Genomic DNA, 27,454 nt, shown 5'->3' with positions numbered 1-27,454 from the left:
CCCTAAACAATTCCAAGTGTAGACTGGGTTCAGCCTGATGAACCAAACTACTCCTACATGCAGCATAACACTCACACACATACTTACACACACACACACACACACACACACACACACACACACACACACACACACACACACACACACACACACACACACACACACACACACACACACACACACACACACACACACACACACACACACACACACTGTGTTTTTTGAACACTGAGTTTATCATGTCCAATTGTAATTAGTATGCTTTGTTTTTTTTGATTCAACAATCTTTTTGTATATATATATTTTTTTTCATGGTTTTCATATAAGCCCCTCTAGGATTCCCAACCTCACCTGCACACCTTTTAACATGTTTGTATCTTCAATGTTTGTCTTCATTTGTCTTTTTTTGTGTGAATAAATAAAATGAAAACTAATAAAACTAAACCTGGCTGCCATTTTAGAGCCACCACAGTCTGTTGTGGACATGGGGGCACGCCTCTGACAAACAGCCTCTGTGATCCAAAGCCCGGCCTACACTAACAATGTCTCACTGCTCACTCAAGCATGATGCACAGAGATGTTTCTGCAGGGCAAAGATGTCTCTCTCTCTCTGTGTCTCTCTCTGTGTCTCTGTCTCTCTCTCTCTCTCTGTCTCTCTCTCCCCTCTCACTCTCTCCCTCCCTCTCTGTGTCTCTCCATTTATCTCTCTCCCCATCCCTCTGTCTTTCACACACAGCTGTATCCTCAGAAGTACTTATCACTCTCTCATTTTAATTAAAGCCTGTCTGCTGATTAGGCTGATTATCATCATTAACTATACGGCATTTCTAACAGCAAGTCAGACTGCAACCTCCACCTAGCAAAACACTATTTGACAGCAGTGCATCATGTGACCTAGTGAGATTAAGTTGTTTAAAACATGCACTTTCTTCTTGTTGATTAAATTCTGAATGACCCATTTACTAATAATAGTTGAATAGCCACCTGTTGTGTATTGATTCTGTGTTGTGTAATGCACTTGTTGTTGGTGCTAACCACAATTCTGTCAAAAGACCATAAAACTTATGTTAACGTATCTTACCTCCGATGCTTGGTTTTCAGAAAGGAAAAGCAATTTTTGCCAGGCATGTCTTTCCCTGGAGCTGAGTGGCGTGGTGCTGTAACATACAGGGAGCTGCTACCTGCTACTAGTGCTGCTCCTTGCCTGTCTCTCTGGGTCTATGTGTTGCTGAGTCTCTGATAGAGCAGAGCAGGTTCACTGTGTAATCAATACAGTAACTTGATCTCACACACTTTGCCAGCATCATTAAATTTACATATCTGCCCTGAAGAGACCACAATACTCAGACCAGGTGGGGCCACTGACCGGTTTCTACTGACAGCATGAATATATAATGAATATGCTGGGAATATTAATAAAATACACTCTACAACTTCCAGGAATGTATTTTGGAACAGGTTGCTCATTGTATTGGACAGTATTGGACCGCTCACCTCCGTAACTCTTCCTCCGGCATTGTTTCAGAAAGAAATATATTGTCGCTTAAGAGCATTGGAACAGTTATAGAAATGTCGACTAGGAGAAAAATCTGTAGATGTGCCCTTGAGCAAGGTACTTAACCTTAATTGCTCCTGTAAGTCGCTATGGATATGAGCGTCTATTAAATGACTCAAATCTAAAACTATACATTTATTTGCTAAAGTAAAGGTGAGTTATGCATGATTCTATTGTGGTATAATATTTTCCTTTTTTCATTCTTGACTGATACCATGTCTTTAACAAATTATTGTAAAACTAAATGGTTGTGGTATAGAGTTTCTCTGCTTGTTCTTGTTTAAGAGTTAAGAGGACCACCATACCAATCAAATTAGGCTTTGCCACTGTACCAGTGGCCTCTCTCTTCTTGCTATCCATCTACTTCGCTGTTAGGAGGCTGCTAGTTATCCCTATATGTCTGTTTTCTATGCCAGCCTCATGCCATCCCTAATGCCTGTTTTATGTGACAATATCTTATCATCCCTAATGCCTGTTTTATGTGCCAGTCTCATATCATCCATATATGTCTGTTTTCTATGCCAGCCTCATGCCATCCCTAATGCCTGTTTTATGTGCCAGTCTCATATCATCCATATATGTCTATGTTCTATGCCAGTCTCATATCACCACTATATGTCTGTTTTCAATGCCAGTCTCATATCATCCCTATATGTCTGTTTTCTATGCCAGTCTCATAGCACCCCTATATGTCTGTTTTCTATGCCAGTCTCATATCACCACTATATGTCTGTTTTCTATGCCAGCCCCATGCCATCCCTAATGCCTGTTTTATGTGCCAGTCTCATATCACCCCTATATGTCTGTTTTCTATGCCAGTCTCATATCACCCCTATATGTCTGTTTTCTATGCCAGTCTCATATCACCCCTATATGTCTGTTTTCTATGTCAGTCTCATATCACCCCTATATGTCTGTTTTCTATGCCAGTCTCATATCATCCCTATATGTCTGTTTTCTATGCCAGTCTCATATCACTCGTATATGTCTGTTTTCTATGCCAGTCTCATATCATCCCTATATGTCTGTTTTCTATGCCAGTCTCATATCACCCGTATATGTCTGTTTTCTATGCCAGTCTCATATCATCCCTATATGTCTGTTTTCTATGCCAGTCTCATATCACCCGTATATGTCTGTTTTCTATGCCAGTCTCATATCACCCCTATATGTCTGTTTTCTATGCCAGTCTCATATCACCCGTATATGTCTGTTTTCTATGCCAGTCTCATGCCATCCCTATATGTCTGTTTTCTATGCCAGTCTCATATCACCCATATATGTCTGTTTTCTATGCCAGTCTCATATCACCCGTATATGTCTGTTTTCTATGCCAGTCTCATGCCATCCCTATATGTCTGTTTTCTATGCCAGTCTCATATCACCCGTATATGTCTGTTTTCTATGCCAGTCTCATATCATCCCTATATGTCTGTTTTCTATGCCAGTCTCATATCACCCGTATATGTCTGTTTTCTATGCCAGTCTCATATCATCCCTATATGTCTGTTTTCTATGCCAGTCTCATATCACCCGTATATGTCTGTTTTCTATGCCAGTCTCATATCACCCCTATATGTCTGTTTTCTATGCCAGTCTCATATCACCCATATATGTCTGTTTTCTATGCCAGTCTCATGCCATCCCTATATGTCTGTTTTCTATGCCAGTCTCATATCACCCCTATATGTCTGTTTTCTATGCCAGTCTCATATCACCCGTATATGTCTGTTTTCTATGCCAGTCTCATGCCATCCCTATATGTCTGTTTTCTATGCCAGTCTCATATCACCCCTATATGTCTGTTTTCTATGCCAGTCTCATATCACCCGTATATGTCTGTTTTCTATGCCAGTCTCATATCACCAATATATGTCTGTTTTCTATGCCAGTCTCATATCACCCGTATATGTCTGTTTTCTATGCCAGTCTCATGCCATCCCTATATGTCTGTTTTCTATTCCAGTCTCATATCACCCGTATATGTCTGTTTTCTATGCCAGTCTCATGCCATCCCTAATGCCTGTTTTCTATTCCAGTCTCATATCACCAATATATGTCTGTTTTCTATGCCAGTCTCATATCACCCGTATATGTCTGTTTTCTATGCCAGTCTCATATCACCCGTATATGTCTGTTTTCTATGCCAGTCTCATGCCATCCCTATATGTCTGTTTTCTATGCCAGTCTCATATCACCCGTATATGTCTGTTTTCTATTCCAGTCTCATATCACCCGTATATGTCTGTTTTCTATGCCAGTCTCATGCCATCCCTATATGTCTGTTTTCTATGCCAGTCTCATATCACCCGTATATGTCTGTTTTCTATTCCAGTCTCATATCACCCGTATATGTCTGTTTTCTATGCCAGTCTCATGCCATCCCTATATGTCTGTTTTCTATGCCAGTCTCATATCACCCGTATATGTCTGTTTTCTATTCCAGTCTCATATCACCCGTATATGTCTGTTTTCTATGCCAGTCTCATGCCATCCCTAATGCCTGTTTTCTATGCCAGTCTCATGCCATCCCTATATGTCTGTTTTCTATGCCAGTCTCATGCCATCCCTAATGCCTGTTTTCCTGACCAGTGACCAATTCCAATTGCCATACTAAAAATAGTCTTAAAGGGCCAGCATCCTCCTGGCATCACCTCCTCTCAACCATCTCTCCCTCCGCCCCCTAATCTCCTCCCGCCCACACAATGAAATCAGCAGTGATCTCTGGCAGGAGAGGAGAGGAGAGGGATAGAGCAAATGCATGGGGCATAAGATGCCTGAGGATGCTGTGTACTGCTGCTTCTGCTCCAGCTGTTTAGAAGGAGGAGCAGGATTTAGTATTACTACTACTAATTCTACTTCTACTGCCACTGGTACCGTACCACAGCAGTAGAACTAACCGTGTTCTCAGCTGTACATTCATTCAAGACCGTACGCTACAGTTACAGTACATGCACTAACATGAGTACTACTGGATTTACTCTGTTTGGAGTGTAATGTTTGAAAGAGCAGGCTCAGTTGTGGTGTGTTGATTGTTGTAGCTGGATTCTGAGGAGATGGACAGGAGTCACCCGTAGCTCAGTGGTTAGGTCTAGACTCAACACAGGCTGTATACACAGTCATTGAAGAGGTGTCAAAGAAGCTGCCTAAGGTTTTAGGCTACCTCAGGACTGCTACCCCCCCTTTGGTCTGCCTCTCACTACCAGGTCGTTGCCAACACTGCTGTTTACTAAAACAAAATGTTGATGGGTATAAGGTTCTCAGGTACTCCATAGTTATTATAGTTACATGATGAATATCTAAGAATGAGGTGATTCAAAAGCTTGAACAATTCACAGTGCATTAGAGTAATCAAACCGAATATGGTTGATGAGGATAATGATGGGACACAAATCTAACTGAAACTACCATACATACGAGAGAACATTCTATTGTTACTTGACATTTGTTCCTGAATTGTACCCTCTCTGGTCCCCTAAGGATTTCCATTTCTGAAATGTATTATCCAACACTGTCCACCATGTGAGTGTTGATTGTGTACATATGAGTTGAGCCACATGCATAGACCATGCCAAAAAACAGTATCACTTTCTGGTGTGCCTTTCATCTGGCAGTTATACTCTGACATCACTTTCACTGGCACCTACCCACTGAGTAGGTGTGTGTGAGTGTGTGAGTGTGTGTCATAGTCTTATATCACCTTCATCGGCACCTGCCTGGTGTGTAGGTGTGTGTAGGCTGTGTGTGGTATAGTCTAATATCATCTATTCTATATGTGAAACGGTATAGCTACTGTACTCACGCTGCTCTTAGAAAACAGAATCTTCTGTATGTGTTTTCTGTGTGTGTGTGTGTGTGTGTATGTACTACTGTACTCGACCTGCTCACAGAGTAGAGGATCCATTCTCTCATCAAATATTTATCAGCAACATCAGCCTCCCAGGTGCTGCTGTAATAACAACACACACACACACACACACACACACACACACACACACACACACACACACACACACACACACACACACACACACACACACACACACACACACACACACACACACACACACACACACACACACACATTTCAGAACCAAAGTGGAGGGACGAAAAACACCCCGCTGATAGTGGTAGTGGGGTGGTATATGCCTAGTCTCCCTTATGGCTCAGGTCAGATGCCTACATACAGTACCAGTCACAAGTCTGGACACCTACTCATTCAAGGGTTTTTCCTTATTTTGACTATTTTCTACATTGTAGAATAACAGTGAAGATATCAAAACTATGAAATAACACATACAGTTGAAGTCTGGATGCTGGCCTTCTAGGCAGAGTTCCTCTGTCCAGTGTCTGTGCTCTTTTGCCCATCTTAATATTTTATTTTATTGGCCAGTCTGAGACATGGCTTTTTCTTTTAATTTCTGCCTAGAAGGCCAGCATCCCGGAGTCGCCTCTTCACTGTTGACTTTGAGACTGGTGTTTTGTGGGTATTATTTAATGATCTGCCAGTTGAGGACTTGTGAGGTATCTGTTTCTCAAACTAGACACTCTAATGTACTTGTCCTCTTGCTCAGTTGTGCACCAGGGCCTCTCACTCCTCTTTCTCTTCTGGTTAGGGCCAGTTTGCGCTGTTCTGTGAAGGGAGTAATACACAGCCTCGTACGATATCTTCAGTTTCTTGGCAATTTCTCGCATGGAATAGTCTTCGTTTCTCAGAACAAGAATAGACTGACGAGTTTCAGAAGAAAGTTCTTGGTTTCTTGCCATTTTGAGCCTGTAATCGAACACACAAATGCTGATGCTCCAGATACTCAACTACTCTAAAGAAGGCCAGTTTTATTGCTTCTATAATCAGAACAACAGTTTTCAGCTGTACTAACATAATTGAAAAATGGTTTTCTAAGGATCAATTACCCTTTTAAAATGATAAACTTGGATTAGCTATAACACAGGATTGATGGTTGCTGATAATGGGCCTCTGTACGCCTCTGTACGCCTCTGTACGCCTCTGTACGCCTCTGTAGATATTCCATTAAAAAGTGATCCCCAAACTTTTGAACGGTAGTGGAAATGTAAATGAAATTCAACCCTTGTATTTAATGAAAGACACCTGTTATACAACCCACTTAAAGTTGTTCTGCATATGATTCAATAACATTCATGATACTCAACACTTGTCATGCTGTTGAAGGCATAATTTCATGTGCATTTCTGTTATCTCCCTGGTATTCATACAGAGGAAAAGTGTTTGCTGAACTTGTGATTAACATCTTGAAACAGTGCATGTCAAACACTGGCCATAGAGGTGAGAATCAGCCAGAGAGACACACATTCATATTTCACCGTCCTCCATTTATGTTCATGATTTGGTATGTAGTCCGAGTAGTGGCAAACCACATTCTACAGTATAAACATGTTGCTAGTCTTATCCTTCAGCAGATAGACCATTGATGTATGTTTAGCTTTGTTCTGCCTATCCGTCCACTCTGTGTGTGTGTTTGTGTGTCTGTGTTTTATGGCCTGAACCAGCTGTTGTGACTCTACGGTGCGAGGGTCGTAGTGATCAGTAAGAAATTAGGTAGATGGATAGAGGAGGCGAGAGAGGGAGAGAGAGAGATTATAGTAGAGAAGAAGTCACAAGGGGATGGATACACCATGATTACACATAGATTAACCACAGCTCTGAAGACTCAATCCACACACACACACTATTGTTATCACATCACACACACACAGCTGTCAGTTACCAATCTCTGTTCTCTGTTGATTGGTGGTACTGATGCTAACATGCGACCACTGAATTCTAGTCACTAGATCTCAAAATAGCAACCTCTGTAAACCTCAGGCCAATGCATTCTAAAAGAGAGTGCTGAACCTCCTGTGGTTTCAGGACTTGGCAATGCAGATAGAGAGAGAGATGCCCATGCAGCTCCTGCTGAATGGAAATACCACAGTGTGACAGACTAGCTCTCACACACAGAATAACTCAGCACTGCCTCAATGCCTCTGTTCTTTCCAACCAACCCAACCCAACTCTCTCTCTCTCTCTCTCTCTCTCTCGCTCTCTCTCTCTCTCTCTCTCTGTCTGCCTCTCTCTGTCTTTCTCTCTGTCTCTGTCTCTGTCTCTGTCTCTGTCTCTGTCTCTGTCTCTGTCTCTGTCTCTCTCTCTCTCTCTCTCTCTCTCTCTCTCCTCTCTCTCTCTCTCTCTCCCTGTCTGTCTGTCTCTCTCTCTCTCTCTCTCTCTCTCTCTCTCTCTCTCTCTCTCTCTCTCTCTCTCTCTCTCTCTCTCTCTCTCTCTCTCTCTCTCTCGGTCTCTTACTCTATCTCTCTCGCTCTCTCTCTCTCTCGTTTTCACTCTCTATCTCTGAGTCACTTGCTGCCTGTTGTTTACTAACGGTCTCTTCCCCTCTCTATTTCTCTCCAAGTGCTCCCATCTCTTTGTTGTAGAGTCTCTCCTACCCATTTAGTGGTTCTCATCTTTTCTCTCGCTCTGTGAATTGCCTTCATCCAATTCTCTGGCTCTCCCCCTCTCACTTTCAAAGGATTATCATGTAGGAGTGAGTCACAAGATCTATACCATCCGGTTGTTCTTTCTCTCTCTCCCTCGCTCGTGAGTCATGAGGTGTGTAAGTGGGTGGGGCGTCAGTGGATCTGATGGATCGGGGGTTTTCTCACATCCCTTATCTCACACAAACAGACATGTGCACAAATAAGTAAGAGACTCATTGTGAGTAAGGGGTTTCAGCGTGACCTCAAAATGTGCCCCTCTCACCCACACTCACACACTGAGGCAGAGACTAGAGTCATTGAGACCTGTAGGTACAGCAGGGTGAAATTGGGAAGATATGTTGACTGCTTAAGGCCGGAGCAGCACAACACTGACATACTGTGTGTTTTCATACTTTGTTTGTTTCTACAGTGTATGTGTTTGCAATGTGTGTTTTGTTTTACAGTGTGTGTTTGTACGGGTCATTGAGGCCATTGAGGTGGACAGAGTGGATGGGTGCTGACCGCTGCCGATAGACTATACTTTTCTACTATTTGAGTACTGGTGCCTCTTCTAGAAATACCCAATTTTAAATTTTTATTATTATTTTTTTTTTTAACCTTTATTTAACTAGGCGAGTCAGTTAAGATCAAATTCTTACTTAGAATGACGGCCTAAGAACAGTGGGTTAACTGCCTTGTTCAGGGGCAGAACAACAGATTTTTACATTATCAGCGCTATTTAATATGAGGTCTAATATGACCTCCACAACAGTACAGACACCATTTTCTCCCCAGCTAAAGCCCTCATATACATACCTGAGAAATATTCAGAAATAGCAATGCATATAAAGACTGCAGGAAGTGAAAGCAAAATATCCCAGAGCTCCTGAATCACAGATATGAGAAATGCAGAATGGAGAGATGAATAAAAGAATAATCAACCATTTATTAAATCGAAGCTTTAATCTGGGTTGAATGTTTCAGATGAAGTGTATGTATGATATAGTGAAGGGAGTAAAATCATCAAACGTGGGACCACAGGGGCGTCTGTTCTCTTGTCTCTGTGTGTGGGTGTGTGGTGACTATTACACAACATAGATAACAGACAACCACGGAGCACTATCTGCCCTTCATGCTCCATGCTTTCATCTAGTCGAGTCACTCACTCACACACACACACACACACACACACACACACACACACACACACACACACACACACACACACACACACACACACACACACACACACACACACACACCATTTCATATGTAATAAAGTGTTATGCTGCATTAGGCACTGATGGAAACATCACTGTGCTGCTGATGGGAAGGAGAGGAGAGAGAGACACACACACAGAGAGAGAGACACAGAGAGAGAGCAATGGGCTGAGCAGCTAGCGGGTCTACTGGCTGGGCTGGGTGTTAAGGGTGTTGTAACATTGTGGTGTAACACCCACACCCACTGACAGTGCTAAGACACAGAGAGGGGTAGCTGTGGTGAGGTGGTGAGAGAGAGGGTGTTAGGGGACTCATAGACCATTGCTATGGTAGCCAGTGGAACAGATCAGCTGTGTGAACTCCATCCTCAGATGTTTCCAGTCTGAGTGTGTGCGTGTGCGTGTGTGTGTGTGTTTGTGTGTTTGTGTGTCAGCCACATTATTGATAGCTGAATCCTAGAGGTGACACTGGTGAGAGAGCATACATATTTTTTAATGTCAGGTATGAGGTAGGGTAGAGGGGAGACACACACAGTTTCTATTTAGGCCAAAACTCTTACTCAACAAAAACACTTTGATGAACGTTACATTGTCAGAATGTGAAACAGTTTAATTCCTCACATAAGTTTGAATATTAATGAGACAGGCTCCTAGCCAATGACATGCTTGAATGGTCACTGTGGCGCTCTTCCTTATTCCAGAGGGAAAATGTGGTGGCGTAGATTGGTTCTGGTTATTATGAACTCCATCTCTAGCATCATTACTGACCCCGGTGACAGAGAGAGAGGGGAAGAGAGGGGGGAAGAGAGAGAAATAGACAGCCATGCAGGAGCTGATATGAATATTCATCAATCAATTTTTTATAATTACCAGTTGAAGACACATCACATTTAAGTTGGCCATTTATTGAAGGGGAAATGCTCTGTTGAGATACACTGTGGATATCATTTCATATCTAAAGACTCAGATGAAGGATCTATAACTTTTATTGCAGGGTTACATCTATTCCATTTGATAGAATCCATGTTCCATCATCAACAGTAGATTCTCCAAACTGTTTATATTGTTCAGTGTTATTCTTTGTTGAATATTCTCCAAGATGTTTTTATTGTTCAGTGGTATTCTTTGTTGAATATTCTCTGAGCCGCACACACAGAATTTCGCATTAATGTAATCATTCAATGATGTCAACTTACCTAGAATTCTAAATCTCATGTGAAACCACATGAAATCACAAGTTAAACCATACGATCTGACAAAGTATGGTAGATAATACTCGCCAACATCGTCATGAAAGTTAACATTTAATTATACAGTAAAACAATATCACAGCACTGTTTCCAGTTGAATAAAATCAAAAGCACTACTAAACTCAAAACAGATACTTATAATAATAATAATAATCATGTAATTACAGTAAGACACATTGGAAAGAGACACTACTTGTTGATGTGCGTATGCGTTATGTATTTTCTAATCAGTGGTTTTTAACACGAGCAGCTCAAGAGTATCTCTAGAAACATACACATGTTTTATTTCTAATGAATCTGTTTCAATGTATGTTATCTGTGTGTTCATCTGGCATGGCTGTGAATCCTTTGTCCGCTCAGAGAGGCCTGCTGTCAGTTCTGTGGTCTTAAAGTCAGAGGCCACGTCGTTCAAAACAATTAGTCTGTTCTACATGCCTTCGATCTGATGGACACTCAGGGAGAGACACACTCTGCATATCTACCAGTGGCAAGGTTTCCACCAGAAACCAGGGAAGGAAAAACACAATATAATAATGTCTGGATATTAGAAGGAATAAGACAATATGTTCAAGTCTAAGAGAAGACAGTGCCACGTTTTAGCTTTGTTGGTTGTAGTATTCTCTACTGAAAAAAACTGTCCCAGTGTGTGTGTGTGTGTGTGTGTTGTACAGTCTCTACCCTCTCACTCTCTCCCCCCTCAGTTGTCCAAGGTGTGTCTGGGGGCTCGGTGTGGGTCTCCTTTCCCCCTCCCCTTCCTCTCTCCTACTTCCATTGGCTGGGTGTATCTGCGTTTAGTCTTCCTGCGTCTCTTCCCTGAGCACCAGACCCTCTCACAGTACTCCTCCACCTGCTGGGAGTCCCCATAGCCTATCAGCTGGAGAAACTCCTTGTACCACAGCTGTGAGGAAGGGCCTGTTCCTGGGTCTGGCAGCCTGGATGTAGTACCAGGGCCTGTCAGCCTGGAGGTAGGGCCTGGAGCTGGGGCTGGGGCTAAGGATAAACCTGGCAGGGCTCCTTGTAGCCTGGAACTTGGGTCAGAGTTGGAACCAGGGTGGGGGCCTGGAGAGGTATCTATAGGGAGGTGACAGGTTGCTTTTTTCTCCCCCTCCCCCTGCCCCTCTCCCTCCTCCCCTGTCCTGTGTATCAGGGCCCCAACCTTCTGCCCTCCCAACACGTGTAGCGTGACCCTCAGTAGGGTGTGGACATAGCCATGTTCCACCGTCTGACACACGTACACACCAGCATCCCCGCTCCGAACACGCAGGAACAGCAGCCCGTGGGTTGTGATAACAACACGCTCATCACCTCCGACCTGGAGGTAGGGAGAGATGGGTAAGGTTAAAAAGAGATGGGATAGCAGGGAATAGGGGAGGAAAGTGATGTTTGTGTGTGTCTCACCTCCTCTCTGTCTGGGTCCCTCTGTATGTACCACATGACTCTGGCCTGTAGAGAACGAGGGGTACACTCTAGTAGAGTACTGTTACTCTCTACCCCATACACCTGCCTCTCCGCTGCACCCTGGTACTGCTCCCCTACTGAGACATCAGGAGACATTAGATGTGAGATATAAAAAAGAGGACAACATAGTAATTCAACTTACAGTGATCTCTTTTATCTTCATGCCTGTCACACAAAGCTTCTCTATACACACTTCTCTATCATCCACAGGTAAAAAAAATTATGGACCTGAGCTTCAAAATTATAAGCTGCATGAAACATACCTCATAGGAGGTAAATCTCAGATGGGACAGCTTCGCGCGCGCACACACACACACACACACACACACACACACACACACACGAAATGTCAGGACTTTTTGGAGTGTAGAAATGTTTGACCAATAAAATATTCCTATATTCCTTAACCCAAAGATTTTCCAAAGATTGGTAAACTGCCGCGGTCTTCCCCCTCTTCAAAGGGGGTGACACTATAGACCCAAACTGCTACAGACCTATATCTATCCTACTCTGTCTTTCTAAGGTCTTCGAAAGCCAAGTTAACAAACAGATTACCGACCATTTCGAATTCCATCGTACCTTCCCAGCTATGCAATCTGGTTTCAGAGCTGGTCATGGGTGCACCTCAGCCACGCTCAAGGTCCTAAACGACATCATAACCCCCATCGATAAGAGACATTACTGTGCAGCCGTCTTCATCGACCTGGCCAAGGCTTTCGACTCTGTCAATCACCACATTCTTATTGGCAGACTCGACAGCCTTGGTTTCTCAAATGATTACCTCGCCTGGTTTACCAACTACTTCTCTGATAGAGTTCAGTGTGTCAAATCGGAGGGCCTGTTGTCCGGACCTCTGACAGCCTCTATGGGGGTGTCACAGGGTTCAAACCTCGGGCCGACACTCTTCTCTGTATACATCAATGATGTTGCTCTTGTTGCTGGTGATTCTCTGATACACCTCTACGCAGACGACACCATTTTGTATACTTCTGGCCCCTCTTTGGACACTGTGTTAACTAACCTCCAGACGAGCTTCAATGCCATACAACTCTCCTTCCGTGGCGTCCAACTGCGCTTAAACGCAAGTAAAACTAAATGCATGCTCTTCAACCGATCACTGCCCGCACCTGCCCGCCCGTCCAGCATCACTACTCTGGACGGCTCTGACTTAGAATATGTGGACAACTAAAAATACCTGGGTGTCTGGTTAGACTGTAAACTCTCCTTCCAGACTCACATTAAGCATCTCCAATCCAAAATTAAATCTAGAATTGGCTTCCTGTATCGCAACAAAGCATTCTGACCAGCTGTCAGAGCAGCTCACAGATCACTGCACCTGTACACAGCCCATCTGTAAACAGCCCATCTATCTACCTACCTCATCCCCATACTGTATTTATCTTGCTCCTGTGCACCCCAGTATCTCTACTTGCACATTCATCTTCTGCACATCTACCATTTCAGTGTTTAATTGCTATATTAAAGCCATGTTTAACCCCTACCTGGTTAAATAAAGGTGAAATATATATATATATTTTTTAAACTCCCAACCCTAAACCTAACCTTAACCTTAACCTTAACCTTAACCTTAACCTTAACCTTAACCTTAACCTAAACCTAACCCTAACCCTAACCCTAACCCCAAATACCATAACCTTAAACCTAACCTTAACCCTAGTTGTAACCCCAAAACACTAAATCTAACCCTTATGCTTAAAATAGCATTTGAACAAATTCAGAACCTCAAAAAAGTCCTGACTATTGTTTTCCTACCTTTTCGGGACTTTCGGGTGAAATATTAGAACTTTAGGGTCCTGATAATGTAGGAAAACAAACACACAGACTGACCATCAATCTGTAGCCCGTTGCACAGCTGTACAGCGTTGCCATGGCGAACATCCTGTCTCCTGAATCGTCTACTGAGAGAGAGGGGTAAGGGAGGAGGGTTTTAGATTGGCATTTGAGAGAGTGAGATAAGGACAGAGAGGAATTAGAGAGGATAGAGGTGCTGGATGAGGTGCTAATGAGTGATATGTGCACCTCTGTGCTTGTGCACATGTACATGAGTCTGTGTCTGTGTGTGACTGTACATGCCTGTGTGTCTTGTGAGTTTGTGTCTCACCTCTTGGTGTAAACACCAGCAGGGTAGTATCGTGAGCAGGTGATTCCATCCCAGGCGCAGTAAGGGTCCCTTGCTAGGCAACAGTCGGCACACTCAGACCCATACAGGTCACACTGATGGAGCCTCACCTGAGCCACACCAACCTCAGAACCCACATATAGCTGTTGCTATGGAAATCACAAAACAGGAACAGAAATGAATGGAGGTACACATTGGAGTATATATCAAGCACAGGAGGATGGTGGCACCTTAATTGGGGAGACAGGGCTTGTGGTAATGACTGGAGCGGAGTCAGTGGAATGGTATCAAATACATCAAACACATGGTTTCCAGGTGTCATTCCATTTGAGCTGTTCCAGCCATTAACATGAGCCATTCTGCCCTCAGCAGCCTCCTGTGATATCAAGGACATAAAATGCATTACATTCCCAACATTCAGATGTCAATACACTGTGATCCTGTGGTTAGATGAAGGTACTACAGTTTTAAACAACCGCACAACATTGTTTTTCTATTAATTAAACATTTTAAGACAATACATAGTTTTCATACCCGTTTAGCTGATATGATGATCTCAGTTATTGGAAAAGGGACCTATAAAGAAGTAAAATATATATATTTTTTAACTTCCACAATTAAATCAAATTGTTGAGTGCCAATCTTCTTTATGTGTGCAATGACTATTGTTTGCCACATGGTGGCGGTGACTAACAACAGTACCTTGAAGACCTGCAGTTCCTCCAGCAGCACTTCCTCTATGGTGTCTGTGTCTTTGTTGTAGATGGTGATAACCTTCAACACCACAGAGTCGCCTATGGGAGAGAGTATCACCTGATGTAAATGTAACCCTTTCACCAATACAACCACCCATTCAGAAAGGAAATCCAACTGGAAGAGTCAAAGCCTTTGTTTTGGGATGTCATTGCCTCTCTCTCTTCATCTTGTCTCTGTAGATTGTGATTGTAATGCACATTTTTGGAGATCAAAATATTTTAAGCAAATTCTCATGAAAACCAGATTGAGTGACTTTAATAATTTGAATTCTTTGAACACTGGGCAGACAGTGAGTGATACTGTATGCCCAGTGGAGGGAGCACTAACCCTGAAGATACAGTACACAGCACTGGACAATTTCAGGATTTGTACCTGTTCCTATATACAGAACATGATAGTGTCCATCCTGGGCCTGGACACGGTCCACAGCGATCTGAGTTAGTCTCCTCCCCCCTGGCTCTGTCTGCAGTAGAACTGGTCTGCGGTGCAGGGGGAGGACCGGGCTAAACATGACGGGGTGGGAACGCACGAATCGCAGAACCTCATCAGGGAACTCCTTAGAACCTGAGAACCCACCACCATTCACCTCACTGGCACACTGGAAAGAGAGAGGAAGGGAAAGAGATGGAGAGGGAGAAGGGATAAAGAGAGAAAGAGAGAGATGGGGAGAATACATTTTGGAATAAGAAAATAGCATTACACTGTGATAGACTACAATGATTCACTGGCGTACCAGACATCCCTCCTGCCCTGCAAGGCTCGAACAAGCTCTGCCTGTCTGTCTGACATAGTTGTCTATTTTTCGTTATATACTGTATACAGTACCAGTCAAAGGTTTGGACACACCTACTCATTCAAGGGTTTTCTTTATTTGTACTATTTTCATCATAGCAAAATGACAGTGAAGACATCACAACTATGAAATATCACATATGGAATCATGTAGTAACCAAAAAATATATATTTGAGATTCTTTAAAGTAGCCACCCTTTGCCTTGATGACAGCTTTGAACACACTTGACATTCTCTCAACCAGCTTCACCTGGAAAGCTTTTCCAACAGTATTGAAGGGGTTCCCACATATGCTGAGAACTTGTTGGCTGCTTTTCCTTCACTCTGCGGTCCAACTTCTACCATCTCAAATGGGCTTTTTGGTTACTACATGAATCCATATGTGTTATTTCATAGTTTTGATGTCTTCACTATTATTCTACAATGTAGAAAACAGTAAAAATAAAGAAAAACTCTTGAATGGGTAGCTGTGTCCAAACATTTGAGTGGTACTGTATATACAGTGCACTTGGAAAGTATTCAGACCCCTTGACTTTTCCCACATTTTGTTACGTTACTGCCTTGTTCTAAAATTGATTAAATGTATTTTTCCCTCAACAATCTACAAACAATACCCCATAATGACATGTCATACAGATTCAGAAATGTTTGCAAATGTATAAAAAATGTAGTTACATACGTATTCAGACCCTTTGCTATGTCCTGTTTCCATTGATCATCCTAGAGATGTTTCTACAACTTGATTGGAGTCCACCTGTGGTAAATTCAATTGATTGGACAGGATTTGGAAAGGCACATACCTGTCGATATAAGATTCCACCGTTGACAGTTCATGTCAGAGCAAAAACCATGAGGTCGAAGGAAATGTCCGTAGAGCTCCGAGACAGGATTGTGATGAGGAACAGATCTGGGGAAGGGTACCAAAACATTTCTGCAGCATTGAAGCTCCCCAAGAACAGTGTTCTCCATCATTCTTAAATGGAAGAAGTTTGGAACCATCAAGACTCTTCCTAGATTTGGCCGTTTGACCAAACTGAGCAATCAGGGGAGAAGGGCCTTGGTCAGAGACGTGTCCAAGACCCCAATAGTTACTCTGATAGAGCGGAGATGGGAGAAGTGGAGATGGGAGAACCATCCAAGAGGACAACCATCTCTGCAGCACTCTACCGATCAGGCCTTTATGGTAAAGTAGCCAGACGGAAGACACACCTCAGTAAAAGGCTCTTGACAGTCTGCTTGGAGTTTGCCAAAGACTCTCAGACCATGAGAAACAAGATTCTCTAGTCTGATGAAACCAAGATTGGGCCTGATTGCCAAGCGTCATGTCTGGAGGTGTCCTGGTACCATCCCTACGGTGAAGCATGGTGGTGGCAGCATCATGCTGTGGGGATGTTTTTCAGTGTTAGGGACTGGGAGACTATTCAGGATCAAGGGAAACATGATTAAAGCAAAGTACAGAGAGTTCCTTGATGAAAACCTGCTCCAGAACGCTCAGGACCTCAGACTGGGGCAAAGGTTAATCTTCCAACAGGACAACGACCCTAGGCAAAACAACGCAGAAGTGGCTTCGGGACAAGTCTCTGAATGTCCTTGAGTGGCCCAGCCAGAGCCCAGAATTGAACCCGATCGAACATCTCTGGAGAGGCCTGAAAATAGCTGTGCAGCGATGCTCCCCATCCAACCTGACAGAGCTTCAGAGGATCTGCAGATAAGAATTGGAGACACTCACCAAAAACAGGTGTGCCAAGCTTGCAACGTCATACCCAAGAAGACTCGAGGCTTTAATCGCTGCCAAGGTGCTTCAACAAAGTACTGAGTAAAGGGTCTGAATACTTATGTAATGTAATATTTCAGTTTTTTATTTGTAATACATTCTGCTTCATCATTATGGGGTATTGTGTGTATATTAATTAAAGAAAAAAACGACTTAATACATTTTTTAAAATTTTGCTGGAATGTAACTAAATGTGGAAAAAGTGAAGGGGTCTTAATACTTTCCGAATGCACTGTATATGAATAATGCTGTCAGTAACCCCTCCAAAAAGTAATTTATAAAAATGTTTAATTTCCATATGTACTAGGAAGCTAAGTCTTTGTTTCTTGTGCTTCAAGAATGTGACTGATCAAAGTGCCTCAGGACTTGAAAAATAAATCATTGAACTGATTGAAAGTATAAAGGGATATGGTGAACAAATGCCGTGGTCAAGGCGCCAGAGCAATGAGTGGAGCTAACTCAGAGGTTCAAAAGCGCGTCTCAATTTTAGTTTAGAAAACGATCTCACTGCAGAAGTGCCGGTTACAGGTATGGTTAAAAACAGCTTGATTGCCGTAGCAACATCAGGGAAATGTAGACGCGAGTGGTGCTTCAAATACAGCAGTTCTGCAACATCTTTAATTGAGCTTCTCGCATTCCCCTTTGTTGTTGTTGACAACCTCAATACGTTACAGAAAGAGATTAAGTGTCCAGGTAGGTCTGGGACAGGTCGTCTGGATACTGGACAGCCAACAACTTGGCAGATGCAAACAGATGATCATCTTTAGCGACCAACTGTTCTTGAGGGTTCAAACAAAAAAAAGCCGTTTGCGATTTTGAGTTGTGTGGTTGCAAAATCAACAGTCCCTTATCTCTGGTATATCTTGGCATGCCTCATTCAAGATACGTTCAAATTATGTGAAGCACAATGGACATATAATGCACAATGTCTCAGGAAAGACCGTTTGGGTTGTCAATACTCAATATAGAAAACGGTTGGGCCGGCAACCTGGACCTACAGGCCGCTGTGAAAACATTTGCACATAAAAATGCAAGGCGACGCCGTCGCATATTGCAGCTCCTATAGGCCTCTACATAGAAAAAAAGAGATTAGCATTAATTAAAAATACAATCTTAGAAAAAAGGGTTCCAAAAAGCTTATTCAGCTGTCCCCATAGGAGAACCCTTTTTGATTTCAGGTAGAACCATTTTGGGTTCCGTGTAGAGCCCTCTGTAGAAAGGAGCCAAAATGGTTCTACCTATAACCAAAAGGGTTCTTCAAAGGGTTCTCCTATGGGGACAGGTTTAGGTAGAACCTTTGTTTTTAAGACTGTAGACTGGTTTTACGGACTTTACACCATTTTCTATCCAAGCTGGGAGAGAGCTCGGGGACGGCCCATGTCATGCAGATTCAGGTAGGCTATACAGGAGTGTGGTATATTTTTAAGAAATACGTTGGTTGCTGATTAGTATGCTGTTGTCTCTAACATTCATTTGACAATCTGCAATGTTTGAATTTCCAACTTTAATACTGAACCAGTAATTACATTGTTGCCACCAGCCAGCAGTCTAATTGGACGCCCTGCGACACCATGTGCTGGGAGGTCCAGAGAAACTGCGTTATGCCAGTGCAATGATTGCTACTAAAGCTGTGTGTTACTGTATAAAAACATAATATAGCATGCTTGTATTGGATTCAGGCCTAGATTGTCCTCTTCCCTGATATTAGCTGCAGATATAGCTACAGTAGCTATGACATTCACAGGAAAGGTTCTACAACAACTTGTAACACTATGCATCTGCAAAGGGTGGCTGCCACAGACAGGGGAGTGCTGAGAATGTAAAATTCTGCTGCTTGAATATCACCTTGTTCGAAATGATTGTTGAAATTGTATGGTTTGGATATATGGAGTTTGCTGTGATGGAGGTGCACCGCTTAAGCAAATTCATAAACGACCTTATCATGTTACATCCACCATGCAGTGCTTGGACCCTTATTCATCAGGTTTGGAGAGGCAATCAGGTATATTGATAAGTCAGTAGATGTTGTCGCTGTGGGGGTGGCTGTTGGAACAGGACTCACAGATCCGGGGCGTGGGTAGGGGACCCGGCCTTCGTAGGGGGTCCAGTGGTGCTCTGGTCTCTCCCGGTGGGCAAACTGGCCGTTGAACGCTGCTCGCACATCATCCATGTGGTACACACACACCGCATAGCCCTGGAACACAGCACTATGGAGGGGAGAGAAATGTATGTTGATATATTCATTTCATTATACCAGTAAATGGTATGAACATTAAAAACATGACTCAGCTGACCTTGTAGTGCTGAAGAGGCCAAAAATCTCTGGATTCTTCTCATCCTTGGTCTTCAACACAAATACATCCTCTGAAATGTGACATTTAATAACAGATTAATTTATTTGGAATACATGCATAACAATCAGCTAATGAGGCGTGATAGTAAATGTTCTCACTCGTCAGGACACCGTTGTTCAGAGGAGCTAGCCAACATCACAGCTAACACAATCACTTCAAACTGAAGCTGGAAAGACTGTAAACTAGCTGCAATATGTTTCATTTGACCTTTTTTCAATTGACCTTTTTTTGTATATATGCCTAAAAATTATGCCAGCTGATTCATTGTTTTAGCTGGCTGAGAAACGCTTCCTGCTTTTCTGTCTCATCCCGACTCCTGAAATGTTCATTACTATGGTACAGCTGAAGATCTAATTTTAATATTGAAACAATGTTGCAAATGTTGAAGAGAAAGGCAGCAAGGTTTACGCAAATCTCCTCCATTGAAAACTAAATGTTAGTCTAAAAGTAATGTGAGATAATTTCTAGATGCTTTTTATAGTGGAGATCAAGTTTATACATTGCCTGGCTGGGCTGATGAGACAGAGGATTGTGCAGTCAGATGGAACAGAGTAAATAGGCATTTTAACGTCATAGATTTAGCCGGTGGTAACTTGTGGAATAGATACCTGCTGAAATGCAGTTTTGGCAAATCAGTATTCAGGATTAGACCCACCCGTCGGGTGGCAAATCAGTATTCAGGATTAGACCCACCCGTTGTATAAACGTTGCTATGGAGTTGCTACTGTAAAAGAGTTTATAGCTACTGGCTACCTGCTGTTAGCTAAAAAACCTAGCTAGTAAATGAAAAAATGGACAATAAAAATGACAAAGGACAGGAAAAAGGACGGGAAAACAAATAACTAAACTTACACAAGCAAGAGAAAACAATTCAGACAGAAAACAAGAAAGGTAGGCTTGGTTTATGTTCTAAAACACCTAGGTACAACTAGCCAAGTGCAAACCAGCTGTAACATCTACTGTATCCAGCTGTAATCAGCTAAGATGGATACATTTACAAGCCCCAAGCTCAGCAACCTTGCTATCAAATATGCAGAAGGTATTACCAGTGAAGCAGGGAAGAAAAATTATAAAGCAAAGGTTTTAGACGAGCACCCAGAGACCCTAAGAGCAGACTTTATGCTACAAAAAGACAAAGAAATCAATGTGGATCTTCTATTTTTCACTGAACGTCCAAATGTTTGGCATGCAGCCCAGCGCAAAGCAAACAAACATCTTAAAATGTCTGGAAACAAGACCATGAGACAGTTGTATGTGGACACAAGCCCAAAATTGAATTCATATTAATATATATATTAATGGAACAGTAATGATCTGATGCCAGTCTAGAGTTGTTTGAAGAGAAGAGTTCGACAGAATGTGTCCTTTAGTGGATGATGAACTAAAACCTGACGTCTCCACTAACAATGCCTGCAACACCCAGAACCTGGGGTTAAAAAATAGGAGGCCCACAGTACATCACTCCCTCCTTTACCTGTAGCAGCTGTGTGCACCCCCAAAACTGTACCTACCCTGACCTGCCAACCTCCCAGCAGTCTGAACACGTTCAGCTGAACACACATCCAGAGGACAAGGGACAGGATCCGGTTCAACCCAGGAGACCGCCCAAAACTGCTAGAGTCTGATAGACTCTAATGGGAAGTATCTGGAAGATAAGAGACTATTCCCAAGACAACAGAGAGCTAAATTATGGTGTCCCACTACTGACAGTGCACTATAACTGCTCTATCAACCTAACCTGGATAGTCTTGACAACCTTACATTACATACTGGGACAAATGACCTGCACACAATAGGAGAAAGAGTGGTAGAGAAAGCACACACCCTGTTCCCAAGGACAAACATGATTATATCCACCATTCTACCAAGGAACGATCTCTCCTGGCAAATGATCCATAATGTCAACCAAATAATCACCATGGACTGTGCCTTACTACCAAGTGTCCGCATCTCTCACCACCCCAACCTGACATGTAAGCACTTGTACGACCACGTACACCTGGTCCATGAGGGATTCAGAATATTTGCCAAGGACCTGAAGGACACCACATTAGGCAGGGTTCCACAATCATACCAGCCGAGCAACAGAGCCCCCCCCACCTCCCCGCTATCTAAGAAGAGAGAGGAGGCCAATTTAATCTCAGATGAGCAAGACACAGACATCTCTTGCCACTACTAACATATCCAACACAAAGGTGTTGAAGCACCTTTGGCAGGGATTACAGCCTCAAGTCTTCTTGGGTATGATGCTACAGAAATACCTTATTTGCATAAGTATTCAGACCCTTTGCTATGAGACTTTAAATTGAGCTCAGGTGCATCCTGTTCCCATTGATCATCCTTGAGATGTTTCTACAACTTGATTGGGGTCCACCTGTGGGAAATTCAATTGATTGGACATGATTTGGAAAGGCACACAAGGCTGGTCCCAAAGTTAACAGTGCATGTCAGCGCAAAAACCATGTCATTACGGACAAAGGAATTGTTCGTAGAGATCCGAGACAGGATTGTGTTGAGCCACCGATCTGGGGAAGGCTATCAACAAATGTCTGCATCATTGAAGGTCCCCAAGAACACAGTGACCTCCATCATTCTTAAATTGTAGAAGTTTGGAACCACCAAGTCTCTTCCTAGAGCTGGCCACTTGGCCAAACTGAGCAATCGGGAGAGAAGGGCCTTGGTAAGGGAGGAGACCAAAAACCCGATGGTCACTCTGACAGAGCTCCAGAGTTCTTTTTTAAATTCTTAGTTTTATTTAATTAAATGTATTGACTGAAGATTACACAATACACTAGCTGTAGTGTTGTACCTGTATACATTATTAAACAGTTGAAGTTGGAAGTTTACATACACTTAGGTTGGTGTCATTAAAACTTGTTCTTCAACCACTCCACAAATTGTGTCCCACCACCCGCCAACCCCTCTTTTTATGCTTCTGCTACTCTCTGTTCATCATATATGCATAGTCACTTTGACGATACCTACATGTACATACAACCTCAATAAGCCTGACTAACATGTATCTAATAGGTATATAGCCTTGCTACTCTTTTTTCAAATTACTTTTTACTGTTGTTTTATTTCTTTACTTACCCCACCACACACACACACACACACACACACACACATACCTTCTTTTTCCGCACCATTGGTTAGAGCCTGTAAGTAAGCATTTCACTGTAAGGTGTTACTGTAACACCTGTTGTATTCGGCGCACATGACAAATCAACTTTGATTTGATTAGATTAACAAACTATAGTTTGGGCAAGTCGGTTAGGACATCTACTTTGTGCATGACACGAGTAACATTTCCAACAATTGTTTACAGACAGATTATTTCACTTATAATTCACTGTATCACAATTCCAGTGGGTCAGAAGTTTACATTCACTAAATTGACTGTGCCTTTAAACAGCTTGGAAAATTCCAGAAAATGATGTAATGGCTTTAGAAGCTTCTGATAGCTAATTGACATCATTTGAGTCAATTGGAGGTGTACCTGCGGATGTATTTGAAGGAAACAGGTACAAATGTATCTATATCCACAGTAAAACGAGTCCTATATCGACATAACATGAAAGGCCGCTCAGCAAGGAAGAAGCCACTGCTCCAAAACCCCCGTAAAAAAGACTGACTACAGTTTGCAACTGCACATGACAAAGATTGTACTTTTTGGAGAAATGCCCTCTGGTATGATGAAACAAAATAGAACTGTTTGGCCATCATTACCATTGTTATGTTGAGGAAAAAGGGGGAGGGTTGCAAGCCGAAGAACACCATCCCAACCATGAAGCACGGGGGTGGCAGCATCATGTTTTGGGGTTGCTTTGCTGCAGGAGGGACTGGTGCACTTCACAAAATCGATGGCATCATGAGGGTGGAATATTATGTGGATATATTGAAGCAACATCTCAAGACATCAGTCAGGAAGTTAAAGCTTGGTCGCAAATGGGTCTTCCAAATGGACAATGACCCCAAGCATACTTCCAAAGTTGTGGAAAAATGGATTAAGGACAACAAAGTCAAGGTATTGGAGTGGCCATCACAAAGCCCTGACCTCAATCCTATAGAGAATATGTGGGCAGAACCGAAAGAGCGTGTGTGAGCAAGGAGGCCTACAAACCTGAAGCAGTTACACCAGCTCTGTCAGGAGGAATGGGCCAACATTCACCCAACTTATTGTGTAAAGTGTTTGACCCAAGTTAAACAATTTAAAGGAAATGCTACCAAATACTAATTGAGTGTATGTCAACTTCTGACCCACTAGGAATGAGATGAAAGAAATAAAAGCTGAAATAAATAATTCTCTCTACTATTATTCTGACATTTTACATTCATTCTTAAAATCAAGTGGTAATTCTAACAGACATAAGACAGGGAATTTTTACTAGGATTAAATGTCAGGAATTGTGTAAAACTGAGTTTAAATGTATTTGGCTAAGGTGTATGTGAACTACCGACTTCAACTGTATGTACTATTATTGTTACCACTGAAATTAACTGTATTTCATTATGCTTCTTGCATTGTAGTGTATTTACTGAAATTTAATATCTACAAATTGTGTTTAATGCCAATAAAGCAATCTGAATTTGAATTTGAGGAAAGAGAGATGGAGAGAGAGTGAGAGAAAGAGAGGGAGACATAGAGAGAGAGAGAGGGAGAGAGAGGGGGAGGAAGGGAGAGAGAGGGGTAGAGAGGGGGAGGAAGGGAGAGAGAGCTTCAGGGTTCCATCAAGAAAATGTACTATAGTTATATCCCCTGCCTTCACACACACACACACACACACACACACACACACACACACACACACGTCTGTACCTAGCTCGTCAAAGTGTGTGTCGATGCCATTGGGTCCAGCCACAGAGCAGATGAGACGAGTCTTTAGGAAGGAGCTCCAACGATTCACCAACATCCTCTGACCTCCCTGATCATTCTGAAGGGAGAAGATGGAGAAAGGGAGAGGGAAGTGGTTAGAAGGGGAAGGAGTCGATGACAGTATACAGGACCTTCAGAAAGTATTCACACCCCTTGACTTTTTCCACATTTGTTATGCTACAACAGCCTGAATGCAAAATGTATCAAATGTTGATATATATATATTTTTTACACACAATATCACATAATGTCAAAGTGGAATTATGTTTTTAAAAATGTTTAAAAAAAAACTGAAATGTCTTGAATCAATAAGTATTCAAACCCTTTGTTATGGCAAGCCTAAATACGTTTAGCAGTACACATTTGCTTCACAAGTCACATAATAACTTGCATGGTTTGTGCTTAACATGACTCCACACATACAAATATCTGTAAGTTCCCTCAGTCGAGCAGTGAATTGCAAACAAAGATTCAACCACAAAGACCAGAGAGGTTTTCCAATGCCTCACCTAGAAGGGCACCTATGGTAGATGAAGAAATATATATATATATCCCTTTGAGCATGGTGAAGTTAGTAATTACACTTTGGACGGTGTTTCAATACACCCAGTCACTACAAAGATACAGGCGTCCTTCCTAACTCATTAGAGGAAGTGGAAGGAGAGGTTTTCGGATTTCACCATGAGGCCAATGGTGCCTTTGAAACAGTTACAGTTTAATGGCTGCAATAGGAGAAAACTGAGGATGGATCAACAACATTGCAGTTACTCCACAATACTGAACTAATTGACAGAGTGAAAAAAGGAAGCCTCTACAGAAATAAAATATTCCAAAACAAGCATCTTGTTTGCAACCAGGCACTAAAGTAATACTACAAAGGGTCACAGTGCCTTCGGAAAGTATTCAGACCCCTTGACTTTTTCCACATATTGTCACTTTACAGCCTTATTCAAAAATGTATTTAATAAAAAATCTACACACAACATCTACACACACAAAAATATATACACACAATTCCCATATAACGACAAAGTGAAAAAAGGTTTTTAGAATTTTCTGCTGTTTTACAGACCCTTTGCTGTGTGACTCGAAATTGAGCTCAGGTGCATCCTGTTTCCATTGATCATCCTTGAGATATTTCTAACAACTTGATTGAAGTCCGCCTTGATTGGACATGATTTGGAAAGGCAAACACCTGTCTATATAAGGTTCCACGGTTATCAGTGCACGTCAGAACAAAAGCAATGAGGTCGAAGGAATTGTCCGTAGAGCTCAGAGACAGGATTGTGTCGAGGCATAGATATGGGGACGGGTACCAAAACATTTCTGAAGCATTGAATGTCCCCAAGAACACAGTGGCCTTCATTATTCTTAAATGGAAGAAGTTTGGAACCCCCAAGATTCTTTCTAGAGCTGGTCGCCTGGCCAAACTGAGCAATCGGGGGAGAAGGGCCTTGGTCAGGGAGATGACCAAGAACCCAATTTTCACTCTGACAGAGCTCTAGAGATCCTCTGTGGAGATAGGAGAACCTTCCAGTAGGACAACCATCTCTGCACCACTCCACCAATCAGGCCTTTACGGAGACAGAAGTCACTCCTCAGTAAAAGGTACATGACAGCACGCTTGGAGTTTGACAAAAGGCACCTAAAGACTTTCAGACCATGAGAAACCATATTTTATGGTCTGATGAAACCAAGATTGGCCTGAATGCCAAGCGTCACATCTGGAGGAAACCTGGCACCATCCCTAAGGTGAAGCATGGTGGTGGCAGCATCATGCTGTGGGGATGTTTTTCAGTGGCAGGGCAACTTCAAACAGCCAAGACAATGCAGGAGTGGCTTTGGGTTAAGTCTCTGAATGTCCTTGGGTGGCCCAGCCAGAGCCCGGACTTGAACACGATCGAACATCTCTGGAGAGACCTGAAAATAGTTGTGCAGCAACGCTCCCCATCCAACCTGACAGAGCTTGAGAGGATCTGCATAGAAGAATGGGAGAAATTCTCCAATTACAGTTGTGCCAAGCTTGTAGTGTCATACCCAAGAAGACATGAGGCTGTAATCGCTGCCAAAGATGCTTTAACAAAGTAAATAGTATGTACATGTGATATTTCAGTTTTTTTTAAATAAATGAGCAAAAGTCCAAAAATTTGATATTGCTCTGTCATTATGGTGTATTTTGTGTTATTAATCATTTTTAGAATAACAAAATGTGGAAAATGTCAAGGGGTCTGAATACTTTCCGAAGGCACAGTATGTTTGGAACAGATCCAATACAACATATTACTGAGTACCACTCTCCATATTTTCAAGCATAGTGGTGGCTGCATCGTGTTATCGGTAGGCTTGAAATCATTAAGGACTGGAGAGTTTTTCAGGATAAAAAAGAAACATAACGGAGCTAATCACAGGTAAAATCTTATAGGAAAACCTGCTTCAGTCTGCTTTCCACCCGACACCTGGAGATGAATTCACCTTTCAGCAGGACAGTAACCTAAATCATAAGGCCAAATCTACGCTGTAGTTACTTCCAAAGAAGACATTAAATGTTTGTGAGTGGCTGAGTTACAGTTTTAACTTCAATCTGCTTGAAAATCTATGGCAAGACCTGGAAATGGTTATCTAGTAATGGTCAACAACCAATTTCACAGAGCATGACGAATTTTGAAAAGAATGTAACATGCATTGACTCATGGGTGTGAATACTTATGGAAATAAGCTAATTATGTATTTCATTTTCTATAAATGTACAAGAATTTCTAAAAACATGTTTTCACTTTTTCATTATGTGGT

General features: G+C 42.4%; 2 protein-coding genes across 2 annotated transcripts in view; both read right to left on the bottom strand.

Moving 5' to 3' along the window:
- The window catches only part of LOC116356398 (mucin-2-like), a 52,251-nt gene extending 50,336 nt beyond the window's left edge, over positions 1-1,915 (bottom strand). Inside the window, exon 1 of the mRNA XM_031802199.1 lies at positions 1,888-1,915. Within this exon, the coding sequence (XP_031658059.1) occupies positions 1,888-1,915 (28 nt within the window). The remainder of the gene's footprint in view (positions 1-1,887) is intronic.
- An 8,233-nt stretch (positions 1,916-10,148) lies between these two features.
- Positions 10,149-27,454, bottom strand: part of LOC109866897 (semaphorin-3E-like) — a 29,357-nt gene continuing 12,051 nt past the window's right edge. Inside the window, exons 6-15 of the mRNA XM_031802150.1 lie at positions 24,608-24,722; positions 19,729-19,798; positions 19,497-19,641; positions 15,241-15,466; positions 14,815-14,906; positions 14,647-14,688; positions 14,095-14,261; positions 13,821-13,891; positions 11,913-12,049; positions 10,149-11,826 (exon numbers count right to left, since the gene is read on the bottom strand). Of these exons, the coding sequence (XP_031658010.1) occupies positions 11,212-11,826; positions 11,913-12,049; positions 13,821-13,891; positions 14,095-14,261; positions 14,647-14,688; positions 14,815-14,906; positions 15,241-15,466; positions 19,497-19,641; positions 19,729-19,798; positions 24,608-24,722 (1,680 nt within the window). The 3' untranslated portion in view covers positions 10,149-11,211. The remainder of the gene's footprint in view (positions 11,827-11,912; positions 12,050-13,820; positions 13,892-14,094; positions 14,262-14,646; positions 14,689-14,814; positions 14,907-15,240; positions 15,467-19,496; positions 19,642-19,728; positions 19,799-24,607; positions 24,723-27,454) is intronic.

The sequence above is a fragment of the Oncorhynchus kisutch genome, linkage group LG22 (assembly GCF_002021735.2).
Source record: "Oncorhynchus kisutch isolate 150728-3 linkage group LG22, Okis_V2, whole genome shotgun sequence".
NCBI classification, from domain to species: Eukaryota; Metazoa; Chordata; class Actinopteri; order Salmoniformes; family Salmonidae; genus Oncorhynchus; species Oncorhynchus kisutch.
This window is presented reverse-complemented; position numbering and strand designations above follow the sequence as displayed.